At 39.3% G+C, this 10,153-nt stretch overlaps 2 protein-coding genes across 6 annotated transcripts; one reads left to right on the forward strand and one right to left on the reverse strand.

The window, feature by feature from the left end:
- The first annotated feature begins 21 nt into the window (after positions 1-21).
- LOC124329049 lies at positions 22-5,835 on the forward strand. 5 transcript variants are annotated; one of them, XM_046787995.1, is made up of 12 exons: positions 26-832; positions 2,221-2,512; positions 2,577-2,816; positions 2,879-2,971; positions 3,083-3,229; positions 3,416-3,511; positions 3,624-3,818; positions 3,959-4,212; positions 4,277-4,389; positions 4,451-4,593; positions 4,657-4,907; positions 4,970-5,835. In XM_046787995.1, the coding sequence occupies exons 2-12, from the start codon at positions 2,273-2,275 to the stop codon at positions 5,166-5,168; spliced, it is 1,971 nt and encodes a 656-aa protein (XP_046643951.1). In that variant the 5' UTR covers positions 26-832; positions 2,221-2,272; the 3' UTR covers positions 5,169-5,835. The 5 variants fall into 5 exon arrangements, with proteins under 5 accessions (XP_046643955.1, XP_046643951.1, XP_046643952.1 ...); XM_046787996.1 differs by lacking the exon at positions 26-832 and adding an exon at positions 1,122-1,260; XM_046787998.1 differs by lacking the exon at positions 26-832 and adding an exon at positions 1,296-1,542.
- Positions 5,589-8,905, reverse strand: LOC124329040 (zinc finger protein 383-like). The gene is made up of 5 exons (XM_046787975.1): positions 7,319-8,905; positions 6,443-7,255; positions 6,324-6,370; positions 6,193-6,256; positions 5,589-6,129 (listed from the first exon to the last, which is right to left on the reverse strand). The coding sequence occupies exons 1-5, from the start codon at positions 8,432-8,434 to the stop codon at positions 5,884-5,886; spliced, it is 2,286 nt and encodes a 761-aa protein (XP_046643931.1). The 5' UTR covers positions 8,435-8,905; the 3' UTR covers positions 5,589-5,883.
- Positions 8,906-10,153: the final 1,248 nt, after the last annotated feature.

Raw genomic sequence — 10,153 nt, forward strand, 5'->3', positions numbered from 1 at the left:
ATAACGACGTCAGTCACATCTCTTTTCTGTGATAAGAACGAACGCATAAGTATTTGTCTTCGAAATCCCATATCTACTCTTGAAGGGACTCTTTCGTAAAGTATAAGCCATATGGTCTTCGGTCAGTGAAAGTTCGGACAAGCGCCTTTTTTTCAAGTGAAAGTGTAAGTTCAAAAAGGCTCTATTTTGGCATCAGTTCAAAATTGCTTACTCGGCTAAAACTTAATCCTCCGAACTCTTAATTTCCCTCCCAAAAGTTGGCGATCGGAGTCGGCGCACTAGCTCCTAATTTTACTGCGTATGCACATGTCAGTTTAAGGGACACGTTGCTGTATAAAAAAAAATCTTAATTATCTTATTACAGCTACCGTGAGGCAGCGTACTGAAGTTGCTTTTCAGTGTCTTTGCTGCTGTTGCTTACAAATCTTGCTCGTAAAAAGACAACGAGCCATAGCCTGGAAACTACGCCGTGCATGAAGCAATAGTAGGACTATATTCTTTCACGTGATCAATCAAGCAATCAAGGAAAAAAGAAATAAGAAGCTTGATCTAGTCATTTGAAGCGGGGGAGAAATCGAGATGCGCTGACATTAAAATCTTTCGTGATTCAGAATTGTATGGTTTTCTCACCAGCTGCTGCTCGTGTGTGTGTTTAAGAGTTACCACCAAAAGGAGGTCAGTGGTACTCTAGAAAACAGCTGTAAGTGAAAACCCTCTAGTTATTTGCAAGCAGTTTCCCTCCGGACTGAGTCGTGTGCTATACCCATATAATTTGTTTATCATCAAACGATTTCTTGAATGGCTACAACGACATCCTTCGAATTTGTAACAGGTACGCCTTTATTTTTTCTTTCGCAATTTGTTCGTGCAAAGTTATAATTTGGGTTAACGCTTTTTAATTCGACCAAGAGCTAATGAAATCCGAAATGTCGTGAAAGTGTGCGCTTCAGAGTCCTCTGGGGGCAGTCACGTGCTACACAAACAAAAAGAAACGGGAAATCTAAAATTTCCTAAAAAGCTATCGCATGATTTTCTTTATCTGATATTTTTTTGAAAATTGAAAATTTACCATCTGTTCACAATTTTATCTTGAGTAATGCAAGTTTGTTTAATTAAATGTGAAGCGTTATTTTCAATAACAACAATTCGTATCGATCGATTGGTGCTTTCAATCGATTTGTGAGTTATCCATTGCCAAAAATATTGACAAGGAAATTGCTTAACCTTGCATCAATCTGGCGAAATCAGTATTATTTGACGGTAAGCAACACTAACTTGGTCGTAAAACTTGATTGTGTGTTTTTTTAAGATTAGAAGAACCAAGATCTTTCCAAAAGTATCAGCTGATTGATTTGTGATCCCCTAGTTTCATAGTCCTTTGTTTACTCAAAGGCAAAGGTTTACTTCGCCCGTTGACAGTTAGTCAGACAGTTTGCCTTATCTTTTGTGTCTCGAGACGGCTTATTGTAACCGGCTGAATATTTGTTACATCCTTTCTCCATTGGCTTTTTAGACAGATCATAGGAAGGTGCTACGCTATAGGTATTTTTTCTCCTGGCAACAGTTTTCCTTTTTTTGGGTCAGGGTTGCTAAAACATCCAAGAAGGAAGTTTCTCCTCTCTCTCTCACACATGTTTTGGTCACCAGAGAATAAAGACTATTTGAATTCATGCTAGTGAGCTGTTTTGACGTGGATGCACACACTTTCTTGTTTTCAGTCACCAGGTACACTGCTTTGGTGGATTGTCTTTTGCATGATGAAAGTGGCTCTTCATCCAAGATCAATGCAATCAATTATCTCTCCTCACTTGTGCAAAAAGTTATTGTCAATTCTAGGAAGTTTGCCTTGATTTATTTGTGTATTTTATTCAAAGCAATCATGAACTGGAAACCCAATTTAAAGAGTGGTGATACTATTTTTAGCATCTTCTTAAGTATTTATGAAAGATTTATTTACAATTAGAATGAAGCTTTTATTATTGCTGTACATCTCAATACTTCTGTGATGTTATTGTGAGTTGTCCTCAGGCAATTTTTTTTAAAATCTAACAAATGGTGGTGTACCTTGGTTTTTGTTGTGTAGTGTGTCTTTAAAAGTGGTTGACTGAACTTGTTAAGCAATATTTTGGTTTGTGAATCACTTTTAAAATGAGTTATGAAGACATATTTTATCTATTGTATTTCTTATCGAAATTAATCGTTGATTCATTTCCTACCCAGGGCGAGAAAGGCCGATTCACTCTCCATTCAACTCATCCATTTTACCACTACCATGGTAGGAAGTGTCTCTCGGCTTACTACGGCCGTTCACTCTTTGGGGATCAGAGCCATCACAAGTGGTAGTAACATTGGGAGAGGTACTGTTGGCAATTTTGGAGTTGGTTCAGTCAGTGTGGGAGTCAAGTTGCTCGGACAACTAATGGGTTGGAGTGAAAATTCGTCGGATTTGCAGTCTCACTGCCAGGCAAACTGCTCACATGGGGAGTGCTACAACGGAACTTGTTTTTGTGAGGTCGGTACAATATAACGCTTCAATTATCGACGATTTGCTAATATCCCCATTTTTATATCCATAGATTCAATTTGAAGGGGTTCAGTGCGCAGAACCGAGTGTCGGCTATCATGTTGGTTTTGCAAGTGTTTTCCTTCTAGTTGCGGCGACATCATTGATTCAGTTATTTATCTGTATTCATGCTGAATACGCTCGACTGAAGACACCGTCCTTTTTCAAAGCATGCAGGATAACAAACCAAAAGTTTCTATACATTTTGGTTTTTCTAGCGGCTCTCTTACGAGGACTATACTTCGCATACCCTGTAATTTATTTTACGTCACATTTAACATTCTCAGCTTTAATAATCTGTTTGAAAAATTCTAGGCGTCAACAGATGAATGGTCATCGAGTTTACTCAGTGCGTATTATCCGGTTTTGTTAACCGGAGCATCTTTGATCGTCTGCTTCTGGGCAGAGGTAAGGAACGCGTTTTATTTTATGAATGTGGAAATGCAAACAAGGAAGTCGCGTGCAAACTGACCTTTTGGGCTTGGGCTTTTTTTTATTCCCTTTTTTTTTAAATATTAGGTATTCCACCTGCGTGACGTTGAAGAGAGACCGCCCTTCCTATCCAAATCCTTCTTGGGCTTTTTAGCCTTCAACATCATCACGTACAGTTTATTAATTGCAGAACTCGTTATCACCAATACGCAAATCCATTCAGAGGAAGATAAGGTACGGAAGCAGTTTTCTAACCTCAGTCTAAAGTTGATAGAGTCCCCTAGAAAGTTAGAAACCCTTTTAAGGCATGGTCTTTGTTTTGAAAACTCCTATAAAACTGGTTGGAACCATTCGACCGGTTTTTGTGAGAAAGGTCATTGGATAAACACTAAAAAACCCCTTTTTTTAAATCTGTTGCAGAGATTCTTTACCAACGTTTTCAATGGATGTTACGCCATTCTGATGTTTATCGTGGTTATTTTCTTTCTAATCTATGGCGTCGAAGTCTATTTCAAGGTTCGTATTTGTTTGTTTACTCTCTTCAATGTCATTGTGCGGGATTTTGTCTATGTCGCGCGAAGCCCCAAATTTGTCGCTGTTCTGGAAAGTCTAAATTTTCTCTCCACAGGTCCGTGGAGGTTTTTTGCACGAGGGAGAAAGCAGCATTCCGTTGGGGATTATTTCGTTCAAAACCATTTCCTCGTCGTCTTCACCTGCGTGTGTGTCCTCGTTTGCTTCCGCTTCTTCCCCGGATCACGCTGACCACGTTAACGAAAAAGATTCAGAAGAAAAGGAAGTCACTGTGCATCTGATGAAAGAAGAGGCATGCCATTATTCTTTGTTTGTCTCTTGTCCTTGGAATTCTTCATTTGTTCCTCACCCTGGGCTTTAAAAGACGTAATTTATTTCCGAATGGTATGTCTTAACCATATGTCTTGTTTGTTTTGTGTTTTTTATTTGAAGGTGATCCATGGACGGAATCCTGTTCCGTTTAGGCAGTCCATCGATACAGCTCAGCTGCACCAGTCACGATTAGGTCTCGTTTCACAAGCTATGATGCTGCTCATCACGGTTTGTTTCCTACTTTCTGAAATCCTTGGAGAATTCTGGAAAAAGAAGGTACCACTAGAGAGTCGCAATGTTTTTGACGTATTATTCCGCGTGGTTGAACTGGGAGTTGCTTTATGGTTTCCTTGTGTCCTCTGGAATTGCATGAGGTGAGAAAAGAACCCCGAATTTTTTTTACTCGCATATACTAACGTTTTTCTTCGAAATGGTTAGACCCGATCAGTTATGGATTTTGAATCCCAAGAAAATATTGAAGCGACTTGACATTGCTACGTCTCTCGAATTAACATCGCGTAATGCTGAAGACGCTTCGCCCAAAATTCCAGGTACAATATTTCTCGCATTTCTTCTATAATTACAGTTGTTCATCCATGCATTCCCAATTAGATGAAAACGGTGACAGGAAAGCCGAGTGCTGGATTTGCTACGATACTGATACTACTGAAGCTGGGTCAATGATCTTCCCCTGCGCTTGCAAAGGTGACGTTGGAGCTGTTCATCACGAATGTCTTAAGCGCTGGTTGATTGAGGTATGAGAGCACAAAAGATATTTATGTAACTTGATTCATTCTACATCGTCATTTGTACAACAGAGCGCCAACAATCCTTCCGCTTTGATTTGCAAAGTTTGCCAGACACCGTATCAAGTAGAAACAAAGGCTCGTTCTTGGAGCCAAATTAACGTTGCCATCACGCCTTGGCATTGGGCTCAGACAGCCGGTCTTGTACTACTCATGTGCGGATCCGTAGGAGGGGCTTGTGCTATTATTAAGTTTTATGAAGACTCCGGTATTCGGCTTTTGGCTGTTAGTGTCGCTCTTCTTATCGTCTATATATGCTGCAGGTAATGCGATTTTTGTTGTTGTCATAGTTACACGAAATAATAACTTTTTTGATACATCCTAGATTTTTGGGATTAAACACGGTGATGGCTTATCAGCGGGCCAAAGTTTCAGCTTTTAAGATTGTTAGTACTCGGACCGGGCGCGCTTCGGTAAATGAAATGGGTGAGTTTCCGACAGTTCAGGATCTCTCGGTAGACGGAAGGACTCAAGATAGCATATTCACTTCAAGTCGGCCGGCACTGCCAACCATGGAAATGTGAACATTAAGAAACGATCTCGACAGTCGTTCCTCGTCCCAGTAAAAGAAAAAAACTCGATAGAATGAGGGAGAGAGAGTCTTTTATGCGTACCTAGTCGCTGCGATACATTTGGCATATACGTTACGTTCCTTCTCTCCCTCACCGCATTTCTTATTAAATCAGTGCGAAATCTTTGTGGAAACGATAGATTGTTTTATTTCTATCTCTCTATATATATTCAATTCGTATTTGGATATGTAATACTGTACCCTATAGTATTGGAAACGATTTTCTTTTGTTCAACCGTTTATTATTATATATTATGTGTACATATGATTCAGAAATGTCTATACTCGGATCGATCGGAGAACGATATAGAAAGAAGCGAGTCATCTACTGGTATCACAAATGTGACGTTTAAGGAGCCTTTTTTTCAGCTGATGGAACATACGCCAGGATTTAATGCCGGTAGCGTGTAAGTTACTGTTAACGACTATCAAGTGAGAAATTCAATCAACCATAATTTTTGTGTCTGTATTCACAAACACTTATATTATCCCGTAATATTCTTTGGGTAGAACGATAGATTTTTATCACGATTTTTCTTGGAATAATTCGGCGTGATACCGACGCAAACTTTTGTCATCGATTGTAGAAGTTAATCAATACAAAAAAATACTGTAGTCATCCAACACACATGTATCAACTTCTTATGGACGGCTCACAAAAAAACCCTTCAGCTGTTTTGGCGGTGTGTTTTTTTGTGGTTTATTAGGTTGCTGGCGTCGTGGAAAGATCTATTGCAGTCGTCACATTTGAATGGCTTCACTCCCGTATGTCTGTTGAGATGCATCTCGAGCGCCTGACGCCTTGCAAATTTTTTCCCACAAATTTCGCAGACATATTTTCGCTCATCGGCATGAGTTTTGGCGTGGCTGTTGCAATTTCCGATGCTAGAAAATGCTTTACCACAAACTGGACACTGGAACGAATTTCAAAACGATAACACTAGGTAATTATTTGAATGTCTTTAATGTGAAATTACTTGATAAGGTTTTTCTTTCGTATGGGTCCGCTGATGCGCGATAAGGTGGCTTCTTTTTGAGAATCTAATTTGAAAGGTAAAAAACTAAAATGATGTAAATGTTAATGTTTAAAACATAGAAACTCTTTTACCCCATGCCACATTCGTCACATTTCACGGCAAACTGTCCTTGATGGGCCTGTAAATATTTGTCAACAGTTAGATATTTTAGAACTCGTAGAAGTGCACCGTAGTCAAGAAAACAAATTACCTTAACGTGAGTTTGGTACAATGATCTCGTGGCAAATGCTTTTTCGCAATGCTCACATTTAAACGGCAAGGCACCAGTACACTTGGGCACGTGCGCGAGCAAGTTGCTGTTGACGTTAAATCTTCGTCCACATGTCTCGCACTCGTACGGTTTCTCTCCAGAGTGAATACGTCCATGTGTAGTTAATGCTCCTCGACTGACGAATGCTTTGTCGCAAATCTGACACTTGAATTCACGTGGTCCGTGGTGGATTTTAATGTGGTAGTGGTAGTGCGAGCGACGTTGAAATTGGCGTGGGCACTGTTGACATTGAAGTGGGACAGATCCTGCGTTAGCGGTTCTTTGACCAGTAGAACGGTTTTCATTTGATTCTTCTACTCTGTGAGTTTTCATGTGGCGCTGCAAACTCCGCACATCAGAATAAAATTTCCCACACTCGTGGCAACCATGAGCTTTGATGACTTCTTTATCAATTGTATGCTGTAATGCTTTGTTAGTTTGATCTGGTTCCGTGTTGTTGATGACGACAGGATCCATGACTTTTAGTTGGTGCGCCGGTTCAAATTCCTCGGGAGTTGAAGGTTGTTGTTGTTGAACTATTCCCGTTGTAGGTAATGGATTTCCCAGTTGGGAGGTAGCATAAGATCCATCGAGGCACAAATTTTGGTTAGTTTCTTCAGGTGGTAAAGTTCCTTGCAGAGAACAGTACTCGGCTTCGTCCTGTTTATCAGAATGTTTGTTATTCTGGTACATGGACTGAATCTGTGTTTGTAAAGATTGGACTTCTTTTTCTAATGACAAGTAACGTTCCAACTATTAAAATAAAACATTTTATGATTAATTAAACAATAAGAGTCACCGAAAAATGAGAATTACCATAAGATCACATTGGGTGCAAAGTAAAACTGACGATTTTGAAATGGGCTCGCCTACAACAGGTTCTAGTTTAATAGCTATGTCAAGTCTAGGGATAAGATGATCGAAATTATTGCACAGCAAACACTGAAGGTCGTCGTCAACCAAATCTTTGGCACGGTCAATATCCCCAAACGAAGTGTCATTTAAAATATTGTCTGGCACATCCTCCAAAATATCTTCATTTTCTATGGGGATCAAGTCTTCACTGGTATACGATTCGGTATATGAAGACGTGTAGCTCGAAGATGAGTCTTCCTCCTGATCTAAATCATCTTCAGATTCTTCAAGTGATTCTTTATCTATTACAGAGCTTTCATCGTCACCGGGCGATTCGGCTGTTTCGCACTTAGAAGCAGGTCGGTCTAACTCAACACACATAAAATCTGTCTCCTTTGCTGATTCTACTGCTGAGGAAGAACACTCTGGCAAAGGCTCTAAGGTGAGTGTTGATGCTTCATCTGGTAGTGCTGTAGTTCTTGCTTCAGGCAGTGCACTTGTGATAGGCATAACTGATGAAGAGACTTTACTGCATGCAGGAAGTTGACTAATGTTACCAGTTTCATATGAATATGACCTTTTTGCAGGAGCTGGTTGAGAATTTGAGTTGCTGTTAGGCCACATGGTTTCATGATTCTGCATGTAGAGTGATGGTGAATAATAATTTATGGGATTGATAGGGGGCTGACTACTAGGATAAACTGAAGGAGAATTTGGATTATAAAATGTCCCATAAAATGCTGATGAATGATGAGAAGGTGGTGGTAAAATTGTTCCATAGTAGCTACTCATACTGCTTTGCTGTGAACCAGCGAGCATTGACCTATAATAGGGACTTGGGTAATTTGAATACATTTGTTGTGTTGCTAGGCAGCCAGAAGGTGATGCCATTGATGGAGGAACTAAATAGTTTCCAGGTGCTTGACTCCCATGATTTCCATCAGACAAGGGTGAACTAAGAGATGGTTGAGGAGGATAGCACATAGCAACATTACTCGGATAGGGTAGATTAGTTGCGATCTGCATGTTGGTCGGTCGACTGTCCACTGAATCCATTTTGCTTGTATTGTTCTCCATGATAAAAACACAAGCAATAATTTGTCTAAATCCAACTATTTAAAACAATTCTCATAACGAACAACCGAAAACAATTTGGTCATTTTGTGTGAATGTAAACAGTCGACGGCGCCATCTGACGTCTACGCCTTCCAAGATATTTGACTTTTTTAGTTTATTTTTGCAAAGTAGAAAAACCCCGGAATCATTGATTGGTATTTTTCTGCATTTCCATACTCATTATTAACTTCCTAATTTTAATTATTAGTTCCATAACATACAAATGAAATCATATTTTTCATTTTTGAATCGGTGATTCCACAACTGCCATTTAGAAACACCCTTACTGAGGTCACGTGACTTCCCCACCTTATTTCTTCCGCCATTGCTTTGTTTTGGTTCGTTTATTGTTTATTTTTCCTCCAATTTAATATGTCCTATAGTTACTCGTACCATTTGCAAGTCTAAAAATGCCATCACATCGGCGTGACAATAAAGAGGTAGAAATCATTGCATCTTTATATTTTTCAAATATATATCTGCACAATATACATTAGTATTGTATAATAAATTTATGATTTATGCATTTTCAAAAGTTTGGTTGGAATAATTTTTTTTCTAATAGGAAATGAAATCTGAAATTTCTAAATGTAAATAAATATTGTTTTGGTTTCTGGTGTAACTTTAGTCGTCTTCTATTATTTACATAATTTATTATAGTATTTAACAAACTATGCTGTCATTACTTAAATATTCCTATTTCTTTTTCGTAACAGTCACCCACAGTACAAGAAAGCAGTAGCAGCAGTTCTGATGATGATGATCCCAGGAAAAACCATCTTCAATCAAGTGCGTTAAAAATACGACTTTCTTTCAACCCCAGGTAGTTGATTGGTGTTTGTTTGGTAAAAAAATTTATTGCCTTATTGGTTTCACTCTGTGTTTTGTCAACAAAGAATTTCAGAAATTCTTGTAGCATGTAGCTTTTTTTTATATACTCATGTTTGTGCTTATTGTCAGTTACAGGGCTGGGATGTCTAGATTAGAGCCTTCACCAGGAAGAGATTCATATCCACCAATTAACTTTTGCTCCCGTCTCAGTGAAGATAGCCACCAGACAGCACAGATGTCATCTTCAAGACCATCTGCAGCTCATACTTTTCCTGTACCAACTCCTAACACCGCCTGGAGCCGACGACACTCAAATCCCACAGAAACTGCATCACCGCCTCCACGCGATCGTTCATTTCAATGTCGGGAATGTGGACGTGCCTTTTACGATGGCAGTCGGTTGAGAACTCATCTGCGTATTCATTCCGGAGAGCTCCCCTTCGAGTGCGGGTTTTGCTTCAAATCCTTCATTAGCAAGTACCGACTGGATCGCCATCAGCTTATTCACTCAGGAACAAGAGCTTTTAGATGTGAAGTATGTGACCAGACTTTTGTTACCAAAGACAAATTAAGTCGTCACCACGTAATTCACACCGGAGAACGACTAAGTTGTGACCAATGCGATAAGACTTTTTCTCGGAGAGACAAACTCTCTAGACATCGACTAACGGTTCACTTTCCTAAGGCTAGCTAATTATGATTTAATTGTCGTTTGAGTATTTCAACTCATCTAAAAGCCTTATTAAATCATTTTTTTTTTCTTCGTGAATCAGTCAACTGTGGTACACATTTCGGTGAATGAATCAGTGTCAAGTAACGCTCTTTTATGTGTGATATATTGGCCTGAAT

This window comes from Daphnia pulicaria, chromosome 3 (genome assembly GCF_021234035.1).
Source record: "Daphnia pulicaria isolate SC F1-1A chromosome 3, SC_F0-13Bv2, whole genome shotgun sequence".
NCBI classification, from domain to species: domain Eukaryota; kingdom Metazoa; phylum Arthropoda; class Branchiopoda; order Diplostraca; family Daphniidae; genus Daphnia; species Daphnia pulicaria.